The sequence below is a fragment of the Podarcis muralis genome, chromosome 3, assembly GCF_964188315.1.
Source record: "Podarcis muralis chromosome 3, rPodMur119.hap1.1, whole genome shotgun sequence".
In the NCBI taxonomy this organism is placed as follows: Eukaryota; Metazoa; Chordata; class Lepidosauria; order Squamata; family Lacertidae; genus Podarcis; species Podarcis muralis.
Genome location: NC_135657.1, coordinates 3,316,095 through 3,341,306, shown reverse-complemented (window position 1 = coordinate 3,341,306; position 25,212 = coordinate 3,316,095). Strand labels below are relative to the sequence as shown.

Here is a 25,212-nt window from a genome sequence, read left to right as displayed (position 1 = left end):
CAGCATTATTCAGAATAGTGGTTTGCACGACCTTCTAAGGAAGATAATAAGGCAATAAAATTCCAAACAGTAACAGCTGTGCATTTATTCAAAATCCAATTGAAAATAATGAATACAATGAAATGGATGGACTTGATCCAGCGATGCCAGCTTTCCAGATAGTCACCTCCAGTGCCCCCCTTCTTCCCCCTTACCTCTTAGTGCCCCCCCAGATAATCCCACCACCCGCAAGAGGGTGCCGCTGCAACCCACTTTGAGAACCACTGCCCACACGAGAGGTTCCTCCGCCGCCACCAACTTCTCCATGTCGCCTCTCAGTAGAAGACCTTCTCCAGGTAGGCATTCAGGAACATCCCTCTGGGGTCCAGCTTCTCCCGGATGGAGCAGAATTCCTGGAAGCCAGGGTACATCTTCTCAAAGTCCTTCCGAGTGCATGTGTGGGCCTGCGGGCAGAGAACCGGTTTTACGAAAGTGCCCTTCCTCCCTCTGTGTGGGTCTGCATCGGGTGGGTGGAGACTTTTCAGCCTGAGAGGCATGTTCCCTTGCCAGAAGCCTTGCAGGGCCAGCATGTCAGTGGTGGGCGGGGCCTATATCGAGAGTGGGCGGGGCCTATATTGGGAGTGGGCGGGGCAGAGCCACTTCACAGACACACCAATTGAAATTGAAATACTTTATTGTCACTTAGAATCAGAGAATCATAGAGTTGGAATAGACCACAAGGGCCATCGAGTCCAACCCCCTGCCAAGCAGGAAACACCATCAGAGCACTCCTGACATATGGTTGTCAAGCCTCTGCTTAAAGACCTCCAAAGAGGTCACTTGTACAACTTGTGTACAGTGAGATTACACCAGCACCCCCCACTCAGCTCTCTTAGTCTTAATTCCCCTCGTTTACTGACGCACACCCACCAAACCCGAAAGTCCGTTGCCCTGTTGTTATCTTTTCATTCAGCAGCCTAACAGCCCACGGATAGAAGCTGTTCTTTACCCTGTTGGTGCGACTAATCATGCTTTTATATCTTCTGCCCGAGGGCAGGAGATCAAGAAAGTGCCGGCCAGGGTGTGAATAATCATCCCTGAGAATTTTCCTCACTCTTCTGAGGCAACATTCTTCCACTACAGTGGTACGTCGGGTTACAGACGCTTCAGGTGACAGACTCCACTAACCCAGAAATAGTACCTTGGGTTAAGAACTTTGCTTCAGGATGAGAACAGAAATCGTGCTTTGGTGGCGCAGCAGCAGCGGGAGGCCCCATTAGCTAAAGTGGTGCTTCAGGTTAAGTACAATTTCAGGTTAAAAACGGACCTCCGGAACAAATTAAGTACTTAACCCGAGGTACCACTGTATTTCATCCAGCGGATTCACGGGACAGCCAATAATATCTTGTGCTGTATTCACCACCCTCTGTAGGCACTTCCTATAAGATGATGTCAAACCAGCGTACCACACCGTGATGCAGTATGAAAGGACACTTTCTATTGTGGACTGGTAGAAGGAGATCATCAAATGTTGATTGACATCATTCTTTTGCAATATTCTGAGGAGATGGAGTCTATGTTGGGCTTTCTTAACCACCTGGGTTGTATTGATTCCATGCTCTCAACTCCCTCTTCTGCCCATCTGCCTCCCCTCTTTTGTTCTTTTACACCACTGGGGCGTCAAAAAGAATCCCATTGACATCCACAAAGGTTTATTACAAAGCCTAGTTCCTGTGGGATGGTGATTTTTTTAAATTTTTGGTCTGTGTATGTGGCCACGGCGAACAAGGAGGTTTTACTATTCCTTCCCCAGCTGCAACCTCCTCTAGGGAGTGTTGAATTTTTCAACCTCCTGAAATGAGGGGTGCTAAAAAGTTGTAACATGACTTGGGAATAAAAAGGATATTTCGGTTAAATTAATATAATTAAGTATTGCTCGGTAAGTAAAATGTGTGTGAAATTGCATAGAAATCATTAAAAACGATGGCCAGGTACTTGCAGTTGTAGTGTTTATTAATATTGTTATTCTTTAGTATCACCTGAAATGTTTAGAAGTTCTGAAAGCAGTTGACAGTGGTACCTCGGGTTACATACGCTTCAGGTTACAGACTCCGCTAACTCAGAAATAGTGCTTCAGGTTAAGAACTTTGCTTCAGGATGAGAACAGAAATCGTGCTCCGGTGGCATGGCAGCAGCGGGAGGCCCCATTAGCTAAAGTGGTGCTTCAGGTTAAGAACAGTTTCAGGTTAAGAATGGACCTCTGGAACGAATTAAGTACTTAACCTGAGGTACCACTGTATGTGCTTTTCTATCAAACATAAATGTACCAAACTAAATGTCCAAGCACAAAAATAGCTGACTTGAATTCCTCACACCCCAAAATTAAGACACCTCACTGAATAAATGTGCAAAAATTAAGTTTCAGTCCATAAAAAAGAACATCATCTTCCCCTGCCCCCACCCTTCTGTATAATAATAATACTAATTATTATCATTGTTATTTATGATCTCCTTTTCCGCAGATCAGGACTAGTGGGGCAGGTCCAAGTGGTTCCTCCAACCCTCCAGAGCAGATTTGGGGAGGTTGTGGGATGTGCTCAGGGTGAGGGGGAGAAAACCCCATTGCAGGTAGAAATCCTTGCAGCAACGGGACTTATTCCTAATATTTAGTCAGAACCTCCTTTCTTGCAACAGATTCAAAATACAAGAAAGGAGATTTCTGACTAAACATTAGGAAGAACTTTCTGATGGTAACTTCTGTTCAACGGTGGAACAGACTCCCTCAGAAGGTGGTGGACTCTCCTTCACCTCTTGGACTACTGCAATGCGCTCTACGTGGGGCTACCTTTGAAGGTGACCTGGAAACTACAACTAATCCAGAATGCGGCAGCTAGAGTGGGGACTGGGAGCGGCCGCCGAGACCACATAACACCGGTCTTGAAAGACCTACACTGGCTCCCAGTACGTTTCCGAGCACAATTCAAAGTGTTGGTGCTGACCTAAATGGCCCTAAATGGCCTTGGTCCAGTATACCTGAAGGGGCGTCTCCACCCCCATCGTTCTGTCCGGACACTGAGGTCCACCTCCAAGGGCCTTCTGGTGTTTCCCTCCCTGCGAGAAGCGAAGTTACAGGGAACCAGGCAGAAGGCCTTCTCGGTGGTGGCGCCTGCCCTGTGGAACGCCCTCCCATCAGATGTCAAGGAAATAAACAACTATCTGACTTTTAGAAGACATCTGAAGGCAGCCTTGTTTAGGAAAGTTTTTAATGTTTGATGTTTTATTCTGTTTTTAATGTTCTGTTGAAAGCCGCCCAGAGTGGCTGGGGAAATATTTAATTATTTTTTTTAAAAATTATTATTATTATTAAATTACTGGGAGCTTTCTAAACAGAAATCGGATGGCCATCTGCCAGGGATTATTTAGCTGTGACTCCTGCACTGGAGCGGGTTGGATTGGGTGACCTTTGGGGATCCCCTCCAACTCTACAGTTCTATGAACACTCCCCCCACCTTCGTACCTTTGCCCAGTGAGGTCTCCCTCCAACCTTCTTCATGATGCTCTCGTAGGCGAGCCAGTAGTCAAGGCGCGGGACGTCTTTCCCATAGGGCCTGAACGGGATAAAAAAATAAGCTGAAGTTTACTCTCCATTGTGGAACAACATAGCTGAGCTTCACTTCTGATGGGCGCTGGAGTTCCACAGTTTGTCTCCAAGTGCTTCCATTCCAGCTGGCCCTTACAGGAATGTCAACCAAGGAAGAGTTTTTCCTCCTCCTTGCCAAGCCCTTTTCCTTTTGGGATCGTGCCTTTTAGATGTTAAGCCTGAGGATGCCGGCCGCCCCATCACCAATATTTAGCTCCTGCCTCATTGATCCACTGTTAGGCTCCTCTAGTCCAGCATCTGGTCCTCACCGCCACCAACCAGATGCCCGTGGGATGTCCACAAGCAGAATCCGGGCACAAGACACCTCTCTCCTCTTGCTGCTGGTATTCAGAACCGCTATTGCCTCTGACCGTGAAGGCAGAGCCATCACCGCTAGAGGCCACCAGTAGGCTTATCCTCCAATACCCATCAGGCAACCCAAATGGACCCACCTGGACCCAACTCGTCTTACCTGTACATGATGATGTTCATGTAGCAACTGTCCCTCCGGAAGCAGGGGCTCAGCAAGATGTCGTCTCCCCGAGTGAAGCGCACTTCCACTGGGTAGTGGGCCACCACTTTGGGGTTGCTTTCCAGAACCCCCTTCAGCTCCAGGAGAGCCTCCTTCGTTTTCTCACTGTGAGGAGATTGTAAGAAAAGACCCAACGCCGTGGAGATCTTGTGCAAGGGGATTACACCCAAATGGGTGTAACGGTCAATACCTCCCTCCCTTTCACAAGGAACTGTGGTAAACTGCCGGCCTGGAGGTTCTCCATCTCTGACTTAAGACACTCAAATGGGCTTTGATCATTCTTTGGAACATCACTTTCTTCCCTTGGGAACTCTCCAAGGTCCTGAAGGAACCAGGCCCTGGTCTTCCCATCAGAATCAGAGATGAGCCCCTTTCCTCGTTCCAGATCAGCCCCCTTCCTTCTCGGTCTTCTCGGTAGTGGCACCCGCCCTGTGGAACGCCCTCCCACCAGATGTCAAAGAGAAAAACAACTACCAAACTTTTAGAAGATATCTGAAGGCAGCCCTTTTTAGGGAAGCTTTTAATGTTTAATAAGTTATTGTATTTTAGTGTTTTGTTGGAAGCCGCCCAGAGTGGCTGGGGAAACCCAGCCAGATGGGCGGCGTATAAATAATAAATTATTATTATAATATTATTATTCCAGCCTTGCTCACTGTCTTGCCTGCCGTATATTAAGAGCAAGACCCTGACTACCGAGTTAGTTAAATATATTGTTGCACACCAACCCCAATCTCCAAGTGGTGAGAGATTCCAGGGGTTCCCGGCGCTTACCCAGGTTCTGTTTCCTTGGTCAGCACAGACTGTGGTGTCTTTAGGATATTTGGTTTTATCTACCCATACATTGGGACGCGGGTGGCACTGTGGGTTAAACCACAGAGCCTAGGGCTTGCCGATCAGAAGGTTGGCGGTTCGAATCCCCGCGATGGGGTGAGCTCCCGTTGCTCGGTCCCTGCTCCTGCCATCCTAGCAGTTCGAAAGCACTTCAAAGTGCAAGTAGATAAATAGGTACCGCTCCGGCGGGAAGGTAAACGGTGTTTCCGTGCGCTGCTCTGGTTCGCCAGAAGCGGCTTAGTCATGCTGGCCACATGACCTGGAAGCTGTACACCGGCTCCCTCGGCCAGTAAAGCGAGATGAGCGCCGGAACCCCAGAGTTGGTCATGACTGGACCTAACAGTCAGGGGTCCCTTTACCTTTACCCACCTGAGCCGAAGATGGAGGGGCTCACAGCATCGACACCCCAGCAGATCTTGCTTCTCCATTTGAAACAGCTATGACTCCAACAAGCAAGTCTTTGTGTTTCCAGCTTCCAGTTCATCTCACACCCCCAAACTCTGGCTCATGTTCTCCTACCTAGCAGCAAGGTGAGGGGGTGGAGGAAAGCCACCCCCCTCCCATTATCCAAAAGGGCCCCATCACTTAAGGCATAGCAACCTGGCTCATCCTTTTGGGATCCTGATGAGGACATTTGAGTGGCCATCTAAGGTCGTTGCCCAACAAAGAAACTTGTCCAGCAACCTCCTTTCTTAGATTCTAACACTACCTGGGTACAGGACCCCAGGCATTGGAAGACACTCAGGGCTTCATCCAGACTGGCACCCCAAACCCACAACATCATTCAAATTAGAGAGGCGGCTACAATCTGAATTTCACATGTGGAAACCCACCCCACCCCTGATCATCCTGGAATCAGCCCTAGTCTTCCAACCCTCCGTATACCAGGTCAAATCAGCTTACATGGGGATGGCCCAATCCTGCACGTGCTGCTTGAAGCGGCACTCGTAGTTGAATATCTTGTAGCTCAAGTTGACGTTCTCCACTTTGCCGGTGAAGAGGAGCCAGAAGAAGAAGCGGTTGATCCAGGGAACCAGGCAGGGCAGGAATGTGCTGATGGAGGAGGAAGAGGAGGAGAGGACAAGGTGGAAGTCAGATGGGCAGAAATCCGAGGTGGGTGGGAATTCGGATACAGGGAATGTGGGCTGACCCTTCCTTCTCCGCCTTCGAGAGTAGCTGGGATGGTAGGCTATGGATTGTGCCTGTAATGGTTCTAGGGGTTGCTCGTGCGTAAGCCTGTGCCAACACCTGGCTGGGTTGCCTAAGTGAACCTTTTCTGTCCAGACAGCCACTCACCCGTGGCTGTCTCAATTGCTGGCAGAATCCATCTGTGGCCGTTTCTTAAACTTCTTCCAGCAAAGAAGCTCTTTGACACCCAGTCTCCTCCTACTCTCCCTGCGCGGAAGCCTTCTGCGCAAGGAGGGCGTGGGCAGCGGAGGACCCCTACTCTCCCCGCTGGTCCCCGGCAAGGAGTCATGTGACCGCCTCGCTGATTCCCCCACCTGCCCCCCTTCACCACTGGAGCTACACTGATTCCCTTCCCCAGAAGATGGGCTGCCTCTCCCGATCCCGGGACGCTCTCTGGGATCCCTCTGGAGCTTGCTCTCTCCCTCCGGCACTGATGGCAGTTCCCTGGCAGTGCCTGAATATAAGAAACTAAGAAGAGCTTCCTGGATCACGCCATTAGTCAGCCGGATGCCCGTGGAAAACCCACAAGCAGGTGTGATAGGAATTTTGAGGTCTTAGATATATGTTCAATGTTCATAAGTGTACCAACCAAGCACATACATAGATCAGCACAGGAAGATGGACCTGAAACCATTTTTGATTCCCAAACTGACCAAATGTTTTCTCTGCAAGGTCAAAGGAAAATGGAAAAGCCTCGCCATTGTCTTTTCCTTCACAAATCCTGTCTTAAGGGTATGTCTGTCTGTGTATGAATAGGGTGAGCCTGCGACCTGGCTCAGGAACTAAGTATTTATCATTACAAAAGACTGGCCAGGCTCCCCAGGGAATCCAATCAAGTGACCATTAAACAGGTAACCTGTCAGGCGAGATAAGAAATGCACTCAGATTTCTGCTGTAGACCGTCTTTTCTGTGATGTACGTATGATGTATCTGGGGGGTGGTCTTAGGTTACACCCCTTCTGTGATGTATGTATGATGTATGGAGGGGTGGTCTGGAGCTCCAGGGCAGGGAATTTAAAATGTCTATATAAGGCCTTGCGTGCCATTGTTCTGGGTTCCTCCTCCTTTCCTGCGGGTGAGGGGAGCACCCTGTTGCAACAGATCAATAAGGATCAGGCTTACTAGCTGCTTTGCTTCTCAATATTCTCTGGTTGGCCTCTGTTATTTTCTCCTACCAATAGGGAACCTACGTAAGGACTCTATATGGGCTCTTGGATACCCCATAAGGGGAAAAAGGGCAGATTTTTTGTTTACAACAGTGGCTACTAGCCAGGATGTCTATGCCTAACTCAGGATTCATGCAGAAGAACCCTCTCCCCTCCTGTAGTTTCCAACAATTGGTATTCAAAAGCATTTCTGTCTCTGACTGTGGAGGCGGACAGAGCGTAGCCAGAATGGCTAGTGGCCACCGATAGCCCTCTCCTCCTCCACGAACTTGTCCTATCCTCTTTTAAAGCCATCTAGGTTGGTGGCCATCACTGACTCCTGTGGCAGGGAGTTCCATAGTTTAACTATGTGCTTTGATGGGAGCAGTGCCCTCTAGGATGAGGAGGGGCCTCAAGGGCATCCCACCTCCCCTTGCAGAAGCCCCCTGGCAAGGACAAGAACCAAAAGCAGCTTTTTCCTTGGCAACTAGGGAGGTGAGTCAGCTACAAGCAGCAGGCTCTTTGCATGGACACAGACGGTGCAGCTAAGACGCCGTTGATACCAAAGCAAGGCCTTCGCTCTCACACAGCTTCTCCAGCAGAATGAATTCCATGCTGCTGCAGCAGCAGCTCAGAGACGAATGCTTTCAATTGCTTATCTAGTAGCTTTTGCACGCACTCTACTGCAATAATCTTTGACCATCTAGCATAGTTAACCTATGGAACTCCCTCCCGTCTTCAGTCAACGTCTTCAAAACAATGACACTTCTCCTTCTTGCTCCTTCTTGCCTCAGTACAATGCTTGAAGCACCTGTCTTTAAACAGCCCACATTTATTGCATAAAATAAAACGCCACAGGAGTTTGACTTGCTGGTTCCTGGTGCCCCTTCCTATTAAGCCAATCTGTGATTGCATCTTGCAGAAACAACCACCAGCCAACAGTTATAAGGCCACTGGGGTCAAAGACTCCTGGATTTGTGGCTTTCTCTGCCAAACCAACGCCAGAGAGTGTGTCCTTTCAGCTGCTGCCCACAAGATGGCAGAACAACTGCACACATTGCCCCCCTAACTTGCTCTGGAATAAAGGAAGGACCAGACAGAGTTTCAGACCAAGGGTGAGATTCTGAACGTAGGGTATGATTGTAAGTCAGGAAGCTTCATTTGCCAGCCTTTGGCCTTCAACCTCCCACCAAGCCCACCCAGAGCAGCTTCTTTGAAATCTGGGGTCCTTCCCACACGAATGCCTTGCCAAGGCACGCTGAATCTCACCTGACCCAAAGGAGGAACTCCAGCAGGTAGTATCCAATCACGTAGTCCCAAAACCAGCTGGCAGAGGAAGTGGGAGGCTGCAAAGGCATGCAAGAAGGGAGAGAGAAAGGCTACAGACATTGCCCAGCAGGGAAAATGTGGCCTTCAAAACCTTGGCCTAGATCAGCCCCCAGTCACATAGTTTACATCCCCCCCTGCCCTGAGACTCCACCGATTTGGGTGGCGACAGTGAAACACACACACAAAACACAGACCTAGCAATGGGGAGGGTGTGGGATGTGATCCATGAGAGGCAGTCAAGTACAACATTCCTTGTTTTCCTAGAGTGGACATGCGGGAGAATGTTTGGTCCAGCCAGTCGAAACTTCCTGTTCCTCCTGGCTGGAGCATCCTTCCTTCTGCATGTGATAGAAGGTGGGCGTGACCTTACCTGTCCAGGTAACAAAAGGACAAATCACACAGCACACCTCTCTATTTTTGACTCCCTTCTTCGTTGGACCAGCTTTTAGCTAGGACTGCTCTGCTAGCTCTCAGCTAACAGAAGCACTGGGATTATCTCCCCCATATGGGGTAGATTCACATGTACATATCTGTAACTAAGTCTGCCTTCAGGAATCCAACTGTGAACTGATGTGAGTAAACTCCTTTTATTGACTTTAAATAAGATTGTGGCATTTTTATTTTTAAAGAGGGATTCAAGGGAACTTACCAGGAACATACAATTCAATCTGAGACAGACTGAATTGTGTAATAGTGAGAGGCTGACACGAGCCTGCAACCAGCTATCTGCTGTGCATGTAAAAAGGGGGGGGGGGAATGTAACTCTGCTAAATAAAGGAACTTGCTAGCACAAGTTAGGAAGGATATTAATAAACAATATATCCTCTCCTGCCACCCTGAACATTCCCACAGAGGGCAAGGTGGTGAGCTTAAAACTGCTCTCTGGTCAGCCCAGGTCCTGATGAGGAACCAAATCTTCCCTTCTCTGATCATCAGATCGATCCTTTGATGAGCAGGGATGATCTGAATGGATCAGCTGTGCAGGATACTGTGCTTGCATGAATTCATGTGGGAGAATGTGGGGGCAATCACACCCACCACTATCAGGCAGCTTCAGGAAGACCCCCTAAGCCCTGGGGGTCGGGGGGCAAATATCCCTTGGACCAATGACCTGTCTGTCACCTGGCATCACTATGACATCAGCTGATTGACAGGTGGGTGGTCCTATCCACCTGTTGATCCCCTGATACCATCCCGTCCAGCTGTTAAAGCTGCGTCTCAGGTTTGGCAAGGAGACACTAACTGAGCAGGGTTCAACTCCTACATGTCACCTGATGGATGGCTGTGCATGTTTCGATCCTGATTTCTGCAGAGAAAGCAGCCACCTCTCTGCGTACCAAACACCTGGTGTGACATATAATGTGAGGTGCAGGGCGGGTGGGCATGGTCTGGGCCAGGGGTCTGCAACCTTTAAGACAAAAAGAGCCACTTGGACCCGTTTCCGAAGAAAAAAAACCCTGGGAGCCGCAAAACCATTGCGACATTTAAAACAAATATATCTCTGGAGCCGCGATCTGACAGCGGGCGGGAAGGTGACGTTGGGACGGTGCATGACTAATGCACGCACTGCCCCCATGCAACGTCACAGCCAGTACAGCGCCCGCCACAGTGGGGAGTGTCGGGTTCACACAATGTGCCTCCTCCCCTCGCTAGTATCCGCCCCAGAGCCGCGGCAAAGGTGTAAAAGAGCCACATGCGGCTCCGGAGCCGCGGGTTGCAGACCCCTGGTCTGGGCAAAACAGCCTTGCATGCCAAATAGAGAGGCCTGGTGAAGCAATTTTGGCCCGTGGGCTGGAGGTTGCCTCAGTTTATGCCTATTATTATTATTATTATTATTATTATTATTATTATACCCCAGCCACTCTGGGCAGCTTCCAGTAGAATATAATGCATAATAAAATGTCGAACATTAAAAAAACAAACAACTTCCCGATACAGGGCTGCCTTCAGATGTCTTCTAAAAGTTGTGTAGTCCTTTATCTCCTTGACATCTGATGGAGCATAGTGACCTGTGGAGTTATAATCCCTTCTTTCAATTCCTTCCACCCTCCAAAAAAAAAAAAAAAAGACTTTACGGTTCTTTCTGCTGGCCACCCAAGCATCGACTTACCTTGTTGGTGTGGTCTTGATAGATGACGCTCACGTTCTCAGTGTGAGGGAACCAAAGGAAACGGAAATACTCAGATTTCTTCAGGTGGCTGTCTAGGTTGTCCAGGACCTAGCAGAGGGAAGAGAAGACAAGAGTGGATTGTCTGGAAGCCAAATGGAGGAAAACACTGCTCAGGTTTCCTGTCCAGGCGTGTTGGTCAACAGAACAGCATCTGCTTTGAATGCAAAAGGTCCCACATTCAGAGTACAGCCATACCTCATGTTACGTCTGCTTCATTTTACGTTCTTTCAGGTTACGTCCTGCATTTTACTTCCGGGTTTCGCCACTTGCGCATGCGCAGAAGCACAAAATGACGTAATGCGCATGTGCAGAAGTGGCGAATCACAACCTGCACGTGCGCAGACGCGCCGCTGCGGGTTGCGCTCTTTTCATGTTGCGAACGGGACTCCGGAACGGATCCCGTTCGTAACCAGAGGTACCACTGTATCTCCAAGTAGGGCAGGGAAACAGTCCCTTTTTGAAACCCTGGCAAGCTGCTTGTCAGCCAGTGCAGACAACATTGACCTAGGTCAGGCATCCCCAAACTCAGCCCTCCAGATGTTTTGGGACTACAATTCCCATCACTCCTGACCACTGGTTCTGTTAGCTAGGGATGTTGGGAGTTGTAGTCCCAAAACATCTGAAGGGCCAAGTTTGGCCATGCCTGACCTAGATGGACCAAAGATCTGACTCAGCATAAGGGAGCATCCCTAGGGAAAGTCAGGTGTGTTGAAAAACTCAGTCCTGGGCGCAAAACTTGCAGCACCTCGAGAGAAAATTTCAGTCTGGCTGACCCCGTTCTGCAGAACAGCATCCATACAAGAGGCGCCCCGCTTGGTGCAGCTTTTGGAAACTGAAATATACTCGGTGTCCTGTAGTGATTTCATGCTCTTTATTGCAGCTTGTTAAAGAACCTTTTAATGTGGGTGAAAGAGGAGAGCGTAAAATATGGTCTGAAGCTCAACATCAAAAAACCCAAGATCATGGCCGCTGGGCCCATCACCTCCTGGCAAATAGAAGGGGAAGAAATGGAGGCAGTGAGAGATTTTACTTTTTTGGGCTCCTTGATCACTGCAGATGGTGACAGCAGCCACGAAATTAAAAGACGCCTGCTTCTTGGGAGAAAAGCAATGACAAACCTAGACAGCATCTTAAAAAGCAGAGACATCACCTTGCCAACAAAGGTCCGTATAGTTAAAGCTATGGCTTTCCCAGTAGTGATGTATGGAAGTGAGAGCTGGACCATAAAGAAGGCTGATGGCCGAAGAATGGATGCTTTTGAATTCTGGTGCTGGAGGAGACTCTTGAGAGTCCCATGGACTGCAAGAAGATCAAACCTTTCTTAAGGAAATCAGCCCTGAGTGCTCACTGGAAGGATAGATCCTGAAGCTGAGGCTCTAAGACTTTGGCCACCTCATGAGAAGAGAAGACTCCCTGGAAAAGACCCTGATGTTGGGAAAGATGGAGGGCACAAGGAGAGGGGGACGACGGACGGCGAGATGGTGGGACAGTGTTCTCGAAGCTACTAGCATGAGTTTGACCAAACTGCGGGAGGCAGTGGAAGACAGGAGTGCCTGGCGTGTTCTGGTCCAGGGGGTCACGAAGAGTCGGACACGACTAAACGACTAAACAACAACATTGCAGCTTGTAAAACAGTGATTGAATTGCCCCCCCCCCAAAAAAACCCTCAGGTTTTTATATACAGTCATACCTCATGTTACGTCCACTTCATGTTACGTTCTTTCAGGTTACATCCCGCGGCGACGCGAAAGTACTGGAAAGGGTTACTTACAGGTTTTGCCACTCACGCATATGCAGAAGCACAAAATGACGTCACACGCATGCACAGAAGCGGCGAATCCCAACCCGCGCTTGTGCAGACGCACCACTGTGGGTTGCGCTCTTTTCATGTTGCGAAGGGGCCTCCGGAATGGATCCCGTTCACAACCAGAGGTACCACTGTACACTATTTACACAATGAGTCCCGTTTGATTGGCTGATTCTGCCTTCCTCCTGGAGCCTGATTCGTCTTTTCCTGCAGGCCAATCAGTTGTTGCATTCTACGATCCTACCAGCCTAATAGGCTGATTAACTTCCTGCTGGAGCCTGATTGGTCTTTTCCTGCAAGCCAATCAGTTGCTGCATTCGAGGAGCCTACTTGCCTATTGTTCTAGGATCCAAGCTTAGTAACCTAACGGAAACAATGGAAGACGCCTTTGTTTGGCAAGCTTTTCCAGCAGGATGGAAAGAGAAAGTTAGGTCTCTGAGGCCTTGGGGCTTTTTATTTGTATTCTTTTTAAACCAGAGGTGGATTTAGGGCAGCACGACCGGTTCCCCCGCCCTGGGCAACGATGACGTAGTAAATAGAGCAAAACAGAAGGCGAGAAGTAGAGAGCAGCTAAATTTTCACCTTGCAAGGAGCGCCGCTTAAATTTGAAAGGACAAAGTCTGCCCCTGTTTAAATCTATCCTCAGGTTGTTGTTTTTTTTTGGGGGGGGGTGTAGATTCTGGTTATACCTATTTTCAGTTGTTTTTAGGGTATGACCTTGAAATTTATGTGAAAGGTGGTAACATAACAAGGAGAAGGAAGATGAAGGAGGGGGGAAGGTTTGAAGAAGAAGCCCGATGCAGCGAAAACACCTTTCTGATTTATCGTGGCGCAAACCTTTATGAACTAACATCCATTTCAACAGATGCACGACGCATTATCCTCAGCTGACAGGCATGGCAACCGTAGAAAATGGGGCCAAACGGTCACGAAATGCAAAACCTTCAGTCTGTGGCAATTCTGCGCAAAGCTCAAATGTATTTGAAGACACACCGATTGAGAAATCAGTGATCGGAGGTACAACACAACCCTCCTAGCTTTTAATAGGTTACAGGTGGGGACCCAAATTTGGCGACATGACGGCATCTTATTATGGAACGTTTCCTTCCAGGTTCTCGCCTTGCAGAGTCCCAAAGTCCAGCGTCAGTAGCTGAAATGTCCTGATTTCTAGCCTCCATTTATTGGTTGGGGGAGGACAGGTTTGGAAGAGGCAACGGAGCTTTTTCATTCTGAGGAATTATCCCTTGCGGGGTGGCGATGGTTATTCTCGACTGCCACTGACTTAGCAGCATCATTAAGAAGATGGAACTGCTTAAAGCTTGATCTCTCCGTCTTCCAAGCACCAACTTGAGATGCAGCCTGCAGGCTCCTGGTGGATCGGCTGCTTTTGCTGTGATCCAAAGGTTTTACTGCTCAGTTCTCTCGCTCAGCCTTGCCCAACCTGGTGCCCTGAGCACTCTCAGAAGGCAGAAGTCCAGCCCTGTCTTTTATTGGGGTGAGGGGTGGGAAACAGCAAGATCTGTGGCTAATAATAATAATAATAATAATAATTTTTTATTATTTATACCCTGCCCATCTGGCTGGGTTTCCCCAGCCACTCTGGGCGGCTTCCAACAGAACACTAAAATACAATAACCTATTAAACATTAAAAGCTTCCCTAAACAGGGCTGCCTTCAGATGTCTTCTAAAAGTTTTTTCTCTTTGCCATCAGGTGGGAGGGCGTTCCACAGGGCGGGCGCCACCACCGAGAAGGCCCTCTGCCTGGTTCCCTGTAACTTGGCTTCTCGCAGCGAGGGAACTGCCCGAAGGCCCTCGGAGCTGGACGTCAGTGTCCAGGCTGGACGATGGAGGTGGACTCCTTCAGGTATACTGGACCAGGGCAGTTTAGGGCTTTAAAGGTCAGCACCAATACTTTGAATTGTGCTTTGAAACGTACTGGGAGCCAATGCAGATCTCTCAGGACCGGTGTTCTATGGTCCCGGCGGCCGCTCCCAGTCACCAGTCTGGCTGCCGCATTCTGGATTAGTTGTAGTTTCCGGGTCACCTTCAAAGGTAGTCCCACGTAGAGCGCATTGCAGTAGTCCAAGCGGGAGATAACCAGAGCATGCACCACTCTGGCAAGACAGTCCGTGGGCAGGGAGGGTCTAATTCTGCGTACCAGATGGAGCTGGGAGACAGCCGCCCTGGACATAGAACTGACTGAGACAGAATTGACTGGACACGGAATTGAATGAAAAGCACCCAGGAGCTACGCCAGCTGCTGCGATTCATCCTCCATCATCACTCATTTCTCGCATGACATTCATCTGTATATTTGGGCATTGCCAGGACAGTTCACAGAAGGTGCATGTCGTAAGCGATGAAGGCATCACCCGATCCGGCCCTAAGCTTTGCGGAAGAGCCACAGCTGGCTGGTGCCCGGAGCCCTGAGTCCAGAATTGCTCTCACTTTGCTGATTGCAAAGCCATTTCTCTCTTTCAGCACTGAGCAGTGGCTTCATCTTAAAAAGTTATGTTCAGGGAAGAAAGCAAAACATCAGTGCACGTCGGTGCAATGGTCCGTGCTAATGAATTTAATGCAGTTAAACGCGGCAAATTAGCAGCAGATCCACCTAATTTAAGAAGGCCAACATTGCCCCTGCTCCTAGTTACTTCATTATCCAGGCTCCTTCGCAGCCACGCTCTGTCCTCTGAAGAACTAATGGATCGACACGTGCCAATTATGGCTTCGCTTTTGCTGGTGGTGCAGAGTACATGTCTCAAAAAAAGCCCCATTTTGGATGAAATTTCGGTGGAGCTTTTGTCCCTCTCCTCATAGCACTAAGACTTGTGGACATGAAACGAAGCTGGACGTCCAACTTCTTCATGTGGTGCATAGTTGGACTGTGGAACTCACTGCCACAGGAGGCAGGGATGCTCACCAACCTATATAGCTTTGAAAGAGGATTAGACAAAGCCATGGAGGGGGGCCTGCTATTGAGGGTTACTAGCCACAATGACTATGTTCTGGCTCCACGGTTGGAGCCAACTGTGCTTCTGAATCCCAGCAACTGGGAACCACAAGAGGACAAAGAGCTCTTCTGCTTGAATCCTGCTTGTGGGTTTACCTTTGGAGAATCTGTTTGGCCCCTGTGAGGACAGGAAGAAGGACATAATAATACGATACAATACAATAATCTTTATTGTCATTGTCCCATACAGAACAACGAAATTGAAAAATCTACATAAAACATTCAAAACCCAACAAGCCTGCTATCCCAGCTTATCCCAGCCTGGTTAGCCCCCTAAAACTCTTGATACCCCATAATTAAATGCAGTATATTCCCATAGAGACTACCTTACACTGCGTTTAAAACCAAAATCGCATTTGGATAGAAACTGTTTCTCAGGTGGCTTGACCTAGTCTTTATAACCCTGTACCTTCTTCCAGAAGGCAGAAGCTGAAAGAGATCATTTCCGGGGTGTGCACTATCCTGCGCTATCTCTGCAGCTTTCTTATGGCACCTGGAAGCGTAGATTTGATCCAAGGTGGGAAGAGTGCACCCAATTATTCTCTCTGCAGTCTTTACAACCCTGGACAGCATTGTTTTTCCCCTGACCGTGCAGCTCCCAAACCACACACACAGACCATGAGTTAATACACTCTCCACAGTACAATGGTAAAATGCCATCAACATACTACTACTACTACTACTACTACTACTACTACTACTATATTAAAAAAATTACTTATACCCCGCCCTCCCCAGCCAAAACCGGGCTCAGAGCGGCTAACATCAAATATATAACATATTACCATAAAATCAAGCAATCAATTAAAATATATCCTAAAATCAAATCAGAATCAAAATGAAATGCAATCAGATGGCAACCCACAAATTAGGGATGAGGACCTTAAATGCTCACCAGGCCGAACTGTTTATACTGATCTTATACGAGCCTGTGAAAAAAGTTGGGGGGCAGCCAATTTCATGCAAGTTATTTTAAGGGGAAAGGGGGAGTCAGACTGGGGGAGTCAGACTGGACCCCGGCCAAAGGTCTGGGTCAGCTCCGTCTTACAGGCCCTGCAGAAAGATTTCCGATCCCGCAGGGCCCTGGTCTCTTGTGACAGAGCATTCCACTAGGATGGGGCCACAGCCGAAAAGGCCCTGGCCCTGGTCGAGGCCAGTCTAATCTCCTTGAGGCCCAGGACCTCCAATATGTTATTATCTGCGGACCATAAGGTCCTCCGTGGGGCATACCAGGAGAGGCGGCCACAGCAGGGCTATTATAATTGTATTCTTATGTAGATCTGTGTTTCTTATTTAAAGGGGACGGGAAGTGAGGAAACTTTTGGCCACCAAATTGCATGGAGAAGTTGGTAAGGAATTGAGACCTGCTGAGATGGAACTTCACCATCAGAACGGGAAGGAAGGAAAAGGAGAGGCACAAATTGTCCCGCAGTTAAGTGGATTAAAATTGGATCGCAGGCTCCGCAGCTGTTCTAGCAGCTGTGGTTTGCATTCCCACCAGGTGCATCAAACCAACAGTAATCGCCGCGCTCCCAGCCCTCTGCCGCTTTAAATGTATGTTTTGAAAAATCACAAACATTCCTTCTGAGCCTAACGTACCTTGCGGGGTGGCTCTGAACGAGTTTTTTGCGGGGGAAAGGGCACCGATGGCCGTCCTTGCTCGCCTACACAGCTCCTCCGGCAGTGAATAGCGGAATTATGAAATGCAGTTGGCGCAATGAAATGTACCATCTAAACCCTGTGGCACCATTGATTTGCACCTTTTCAAGAAAAGCGCTTTGGAAGGCAAGCAGAAATAACGATTTTGAAAAACCACAGGCGCTGGCACAGGGGCTGAGCGCCAAAAAGAATCGTTGCCATGATTCCCAGGCTGGAATGTACGAGCGAAGGCTGTCGAGTAAAAGATGGGGGTTCTCTTGAGGTTCCAGGAGTCGTTCTGCTCCAGGTGTGCCCTTTGCAAGCAAATCCACGGCTGGAGGCAGAAATGCGTCTGAATTTCATTTGCTGGAAACCACAGGAGGGGAGATTGGCTTTGTGTGTCCAGGATTGCTGGACTAGTTGGGCCATTGGCCTGATCCAACAGCCTCTTATCTTCCAAGGGGGAAACCACCTGCCTCTGACCGGATGCAGAAATCTTGCCAGGAAAAAGGCTTTTGCCGTTGCAGCCGGCAGGATCCTTCATCACCCAATATTGCTTTGCTAACCTCTAAGAAAAAAGCCTGTTGTCTTTGTCCATGGAGTTTTCTTGGCAGGGATACTGGAGTGGCTTGCCGGTTCCTGCTCCAGGTGGATCACGTTTGGTTAAAACTCTCCACTATGACCTGTCCGTCTTGGGTGGCCCTGCACGGCAGAGCTCATAGCTTCTCTGAGTTATTCAAGCCCCTTCGCCACGGCAAGGCGGTGATCCATGAAGGAGACTGCATCTTAAAAAGCAGAGACATCACCTTGCCAACAAAGGTCCATATAGTTAAAGCTCTGGTTTTCCTGGTAGTGATGTATGGAAGTGAGAGCTGAACCATAAAGAAGGCTGATCGCCGAAGAATTGATGCTTTTGAATTCTGGTGCTGGAGGAGACTCTTGAGAGTCCCATGGACTGAAAGAAGATCAAACCTCTCCATCCTGAAGGCGATCAGCCCTGAGTGCTCACTGGAAGGATAGATCCTAAAGCTGAGGCTCCAATACTTTGGCCACCTCATGCGAAGAAAAGACTCCCTGGAAAAGACCCTGATGTTGGGGAAGATGGAGGGCACAAGGAGAAGGGGACGACAGAGGATGAGATGGTTGGATAGTGTTCTCTAAGCTACCAGCATGAATTTGACTAAACTGCGGGAGGCAGTGGAAGACCGAAGTGCCTGGCGTGCTCTGGTCCATGGGGTCACGAAGAGTCGGGCACGACTAAATGACTAAACAACAACAACAACAAGAAGAAGAGAGAGCGAGAAGGAGGGTAGCCTTACACAAGCACTAATCTGTGGCAGAGACTAGACCGAGGCTTCTTTCCACAACGTATATCCGCTGCCAGAGCTGAGGACATCTCCTCCCTTGGCATGAATATTTCAAGCCTCTCCACACTCGCTTGCTCTCTTCCACTTCGCTGGGCCCACCGACACAGAGACTGGGAAATGGGCCCTGACAGGCAGGATTAATGGGGAGATTAGCATTTACATGGCGCTTCCCTTCTCCGAACAAATCTGGATCTTGTCCTCAGTGTTTACATGCCCCTCTCCTGAGCCAGAGAGGCCTGCATTCTCTGCAGCCGCTTTGATGCTGGGGTTTGGGAAGACGCCTTGAATCTAAGAGAAAATACGAAGCAACTGAAGGCTGCTGGTTGCAAACAGAGAGTCCTGGAGCTACCGGCGTTGCAAAGATAATGAACTTCAAAAAGAAAGGAAGGTTTGAGTCAGGGATGTCCCTGACGACCCAGAACGCTTGAGAGCTAAGCCGCTCCTAAAGAAGACGAATTGGACAATTACTGTGCCCATTTATCATGCGGACGCTATCTTTGGTAATAGATGTTCCTTCTCTGCTTGAAGGTTGAAAAGGAAAGCAGCAGCGAATGTGGAGAAGCGGGCAGTGCCCGTGGCCGACTTGCCTCATGGCCGCCTCCTGAGATGGGCACGAGTCACATGACCAGCCTGGCTTCCGTTTTCTCCTTCGGGTCCAGTGCAGGAGTCCAAACAGATTCATCCAGGGTTATGGCAAGTGGGTGGAGTGGCAATTTGGCCGAGGCCACGGGACTAATGGTTTACACCTCCCCAGGAAGAACAATGGTGGTTTTTTAAAATTAACAAGACTTGATGGTTATTTGCCGGTGCACATAGAATAGAATGATAGAAGTGTACGGTTAGAAGGGAACCCGGGGCGTCACCTAGTCCAAACCCTTGCAACGCAGGAATTGCAGATAAAGGAATTCAAGACTGTAAGGAGAGCCTGGATCAGGCCAAAGGAACTAGTCCAGTTTCCTCTTCTCATAGTGGCCCAAAAGATGCCCCGACGGCAAGCCCACAAGCAGAGAGAGAGAGCCAGTGTGGTGTAGTGGTTAAGAGCGGTAGACTCGTAATCTGGTGAACCGGGTTCGCTTCCCCGCTCCTCCACATGCAGCTGCTGGGTGACCTTGGGCCAGTCCCACTTCTCTGAAGTCTCTCAGCCCCACTCACCTCACAGAGTGTTTGTTGTGGGGGAGGAAGGGAAAGGAGAATGTTAGCAGGCACCACCACCAAGAAGGCCCTCTGCCTGGTTCCCTGTAGCTTTGCTTCTCGCAGCGAGGGAACCGCCAGAAGGCCCTTGGAGGTGGACATCAGTGTCCGGGCAGAACGATGGGGGTGGAGTTGCTCCTTCAGCTATACTGGGCCAAGACAGTTTAGGGCTTTAAAGGTCAGCACCAACACTTTGAATTGTGCTCGGAAACATACTGGGAGCCAACATAGGTCTTTCAGGACTGGTGTTATATGGTCTCGGTGACCACTCCCAGTCACCAGTCTGGCTGCCGCATTCTGTTAGTTGTAGTTTCTGGGTCACCTTCAAAGGTAGATCCACGTAGGTAGCTCCACGCATTGCAGTAGTCCAAGTGGGAGATAACTAGAGAAAAGGCTAAGAAGTAAACTCTACACAGACCTGGAGTGGAGTCCCTAAGGCACTTGGATGGCACCCATACGCCTCCTCCCGGCAACTCCTGCCACCAAGCTGGTGCCAAATGTCTTGTCTGCTTTCCTCTGGAACACATCAGAGAGGCTGAGAGGGGCATCTTGTCGTCTGGGCAGCCCAGAACCTCCATACACACGGCCCGGGCTTGTGCTTCAGGGAGGTCACTTCAGTGCTGCAAACACAGTGGTTGGACTTCACCCCCGGAGGCTCACTCCATTACGTCTTGAGACAGACAGATGCCAACAACAAACATTGGAAACTGTCCTGGGATCATTTTGTGGCAGATTTAGAAATAAATAAATAGATTAAAGAAAGGCGCTCCTGCCAGGAATGTGAGCTGGGGTGCTGAGTCTTGGTGGTGACGTGAAGAGGACTTTGATCATGAGGAGGACAAGAATAAATTCTGATGACTCGGGAAACAAAGGTCTGGGCACCGTCTGCAGACACAGCACATTCCTCAAAGTTATCCATTCTTAGCCCATAACAACGTTTGGAAGGCAAAGGCAATGTTGGTCTTCGGGCAACACAGAAGAGGTCAGAGGCCAGGATGATGTAGCGTTGAGAAACTGCTTCTCGCTCATCTGGCTATTTATGGTCTGCCGCACAACTATTTCAGGTATGCTGGATGTTTTGTAATGACTGTGCATAGTCATTCCATCCCTGCTGGTAATCCCATAAGAACTAGGCGTTGTTGATTGTATTACGGCCACCAAGTTGGATACCATCACAAAGTGCTTAGTCAAAGTAACAGAGGAAAAGGCTACTACCCATGAAGATTGGCCTCAATGGCAATGTTTTAACTCTGTGGTCGAAGGCATTGTGCCTATGAACAGCAGTTGCTGGAAACCACAGGAGGGAGAGAGGGCTGGTCTTGTGTTCGAATCCTGAGTGCTGGTTTCCCAGTGGGGCATCTGTCTGGCCACTGGGAGAACAGGGTGCTGGCCTGATCCAGCTGGCTCTTCTAATGGTGATGCAGCAGGGATCCCCCCTGAACTGTCAGAGTCAAATTAATTTCATTAGTAAGAAACCAGTCTATCTGCCTAAGAGCTGAACTACATGTTATAACCAAGTTGCATGACTGAAACAGCCCAAGTAATTTGGGTGAAGCGATTTGGGTAAGGAGGAGAGGGTGATTAATCGTTCGGCTCAGCTCCAAGTCTCTGGCTTAAATCCCTCCAAAGCTTAGGAACATAAGAAGATGGATCAGGCAATAGGGACCCATCTAGTCTAGCTTTCAGAGTGGCCAACCAGATGCCTCTTCAGACAAACCCTGAAGCACGACCTCAGTTCAAGAGCAACTCTCCCCTCCTGCGGTTTACAGCAACTGGAGGGACACGGGTGGCGCTGTGGTCTAAACCACTGAGCCTCTTGGGCTTGCTGATTGGAAAGTTGGCGGTTCGAATTCCTGTGACGGGGTGAGCTCCTGTTGCTCGGTCCCTGCTCCTGCCAACCTAGCAGTTTGAAAGCACACCAGTGCAAGTAGATAAATAGGTACCGCTGTGGCGGGAAGGTAAACGGCATTTCCATGCACTCTGGTACTCGTCACCCTAACCTCTCCATTCTGAAGGAAATCAGCTCTGAGTGCTCACTGGAAGGACAGATCGTGAAGCTGAGGCTCCAAGACTTTGGCCACCTCATGAGAAGAGAAGACTCCCTGGAAAAGACCCTGATGTTGGGAAAGATGGAGGGCGCAAGGAGAAGGGGACGACAGAGGACAAGATGGTGGGACAGTGTTCTCGAAGCTACCAGCATGAGTTTGACCAAACTGCGGGAGGCAGTGGAAGACAGAAGTGCCTGGCGTGCTCAGGTCCAGGGGGTCACGAAGAGTTGGACACGACTAAACGACCAAACAACAATGTATAATTTGGAATATTTAATGTGATTTGATTGGATTGTTAAAGTGGAAACTTTAATAAGAATGAATTAAAAATAAAAATGTAACCTTCAAAAACTCTTTGGGCTGGCTTTTGCAACTTGCTTTCGCTGTAGCTTTTTATTTAAAAATAAAAGGGAAGGAGGGTATCAGCTGAAGGATGCGATAAGCCAGAGGGAGTTCCATGAAACCTCATTACTGCCCTCATGATGATGTGCTTGAGGCAAAGAGAATAGGAGAGCTAATGAGCCCAAATTGGACATAGCAAATGAGGAGGAGGCGACACGGACTTCAGTGGCTCAATGGCAGAGCCAGGCAGTTCTGCTGGACATAAAAGCTGCATCTGCTTGCACAGCCCATTCCTGAGGCTCGTGGGCAAAACCAGGAGCAATGAGACGCATAATGCGCGAGGGCCAAAGGGAATTGTTCATGGCAGCAGCGGGAGGCACGAGGAAACAAACAGCCGCCGCCACCCTTCTCCTAACTCTGCGCCATTCAGCTGTGCCGGAGAAGAGGCAAAGCTTTGGGGGAAAGCGATTTAATATTTAAGAGCATTTATGCAACTGGTGGGAAGCAGGCAAAGCAAACCTGGGGGGGAAGCTGGTTGTTTTTGTTGTTGTTTAGTCGTTTAGTTGTGTCCGACTCTTCGTGACCCCCTGGACCAGAGCACGCCACACCCTCCTGTCTTCCACTGCCTCCCGCAGTTTGGTCAAACTCATGCTGGTAGCTTCGAGAACCCTGTCCCACCATCTCGTCCTCTGTCGTCCCCTTCTCCTTGCGCCCTCCATCTTTCCCAACATCAGGGTCTTTTCCAGGGAGTCTTCTCTTCTCAGGAGGTGGCCAAAGTCTTGGAGCCTCAGCTTCAGGATCTGTCCTTCCAGTGAGCACTCAGGGCTGATTTCCTTCGGAATGGAGAGGTTGGATCTTCTTGCAGTCCATGGGACTCTCAAGAGTCCTTCCAAACTTCCAATTTTATATATATAAATTTTTATTAGTTTTTTAACATACCATTTTCAACAGTGATTAAACATACTTTTACCTCTTATTCAATTTTTTTGACTTCCATCAGTCCTGTCTGAAAATTTTCCAGTCTAATCTCATTTCTTATTTTCCCTGTTACATTTCAAACTCATAACCAATATCTCTATCTTTTTCTACTTTGTATATTTCTCCTTACAAAACTTCTTGTAGTCCTGCTAGCGTAATTTGTTGATTACAGTTGCTCTTCAAATAATTCATATACTTCTTCCAATCTTCTGGTCCCGCAGGTTTCAAATCCTTCCTGTCATTTTGTCCAATTCTGCGTAGTCCATTCATTTCATCTGCCATTCTTCTTTCGTCGGAATTTCTTCTTCCATCTAAACTTCCTACTGGGATGCAAATGGGAGCCCAGAGATGTCAAAACACCACAAGAGTGCAGCTCTGCAGCTCTTCTTAATAAGATTTGCGGGGGCCACATATCATGCGCAATCTGCATTTCCTTGGGGGGGTTTGGGTTGCGTTTTGTCAGTCCTGCTGTCCTGTTTATGAGAGAGCTTGATTTCAGAGGACAGGCCAGCCCCCAAAATAGACCCTTCCTGGGCAGATGCTGCCTTCGTCAAACGCCTTCTTGAACATCAATCACGGCCGAGGTTGGCTTGTTTCTCTGGCCGATGGAGGCGATCTGCCTACAGCGCAACGCCCAGGGAAGAGAGTCAGCTGTTTTTTTTACCTTTGAACAGAGGTTGACCCAAAGAACCAGGCGAGACACAGGCGCAGGGAGTGTGAATGTCGGAAGAGACCTTTCTCTGCTCTCACAATGGCCAACCAAATGTCCATTATGGGAAACCAACAAGCAGGATTTGAACACAAGACCAACTCTCCTCTCCAAACGTGGAGGCATTGTGGCTAGGAACCACCGACAGAAATCGCCAAACCTCTGAGCGCTTTAGACAGTGACTTTAAAAGCAGACTTTTGGTTATCTTAATGGTTTACCACTTTCTCCCCAATATACAGATTTCCCCCTCACTTTTGCCATCTTCAGAAACCACCCTTGTTCCAAACACGAGATATATTTAGAAACCTTGATGCTCTGTGCTTTTGCTCTCAAGACACGACCTCTCAAGAAATTCAGCAAATTAATTTGATTATCTGATTACATAATTAAACACAGCTCTATTTTATATTTATTTTGGTCTCTGCCTATCTAGATATAGGCCTGGAAGAGACAATCTCTCCACAACTTCACCACTTCCTGGCAGAGGGATGCTTCCTGTGTGGTCATTTTAACAACTTACACCTTACAGGTGGAAGTGAATCCGCAACCTGATTGGCCTACAGGAGAATCCCGGAGTTAGCCAATCACATGGGGCCCATTGTGGAAATAATGTATATAAAGCAGACAGTTCGGGAAAACTTCCATTCCTCACTACTATGAGCTGAATAAAGCGCATGAAATCCACTCTCGACTCCGAGTATTTTTCAGTCCTTTTCTGGAATCCCTGGAGAGCTGATGCCAGTCAGTGCTGGCGATACTAGCCTAGATGGACTTGGTATAAAGACAGCTGCCTCTGCTTCCTTGTGCTCCAGCTCCTTGGCTGGTTTGGGTGTTCCTTTCCGACACCTTTCTGAGCTCTGAAATATCCTTTTTTGAGACTTGCTAGCTGGGGAGGAACTCCCTTGCCCCGGCATACACTCACTGTGCTAACCTCAGTCCTCCTGACCATGACTGACGCCCCTTCAGATCCCTTTGCTCCATTTCCCTCGCAGCCACTGCCTGCAGGCTCCCGGGTGCTCCCCATTCTGCACTGCCTGTCCGTGAACCCCTAGAGGTTAACTGCAAAGCAAACCCAATTCATCACTGTCAACCCGAAGGTGTCCCTTCTTTGCCGCTGTAGTGAGTGCCCGGCGGTGTCCGCAGCAAAGCAGCAGAGTGCATGCAAAATGTCCTGGCCTCAGTGCAGCTCAAAGGGACCTCACCTAGGAAGGTGAGGAAAAGAAAAGGCTTATTTCAGCCTCAGACCTTGGAGAGAGGCTACGTTGCAAAATCTGGTCCGCGTCACATTTTAATGCAAGCCCCACCT

At 48.9% G+C, this 25,212-nt stretch overlaps 1 protein-coding gene across 1 annotated transcript in view; it reads right to left on the bottom strand.

Moving 5' to 3' along the window:
- Nucleotides 1-60: 60 nt before the first annotated feature.
- The window catches only part of LOC114594945 (L-gulonolactone oxidase), a 45,614-nt gene continuing 20,462 nt past the window's right edge, over nucleotides 61-25,212 (bottom strand). The window contains exons 7-12 of the mRNA XM_028725250.2: nucleotides 10,755-10,862; nucleotides 8,585-8,661; nucleotides 5,886-6,035; nucleotides 4,092-4,256; nucleotides 3,497-3,587; nucleotides 61-443 (exon numbers count right to left, since the gene is read on the bottom strand). Of these exons, the coding sequence (XP_028581083.2) occupies nucleotides 315-443; nucleotides 3,497-3,587; nucleotides 4,092-4,256; nucleotides 5,886-6,035; nucleotides 8,585-8,661; nucleotides 10,755-10,862 (720 nt within the window). The 3' untranslated portion in view covers nucleotides 61-314. The remainder of the gene's footprint in view (nucleotides 444-3,496; nucleotides 3,588-4,091; nucleotides 4,257-5,885; nucleotides 6,036-8,584; nucleotides 8,662-10,754; nucleotides 10,863-25,212) is intronic.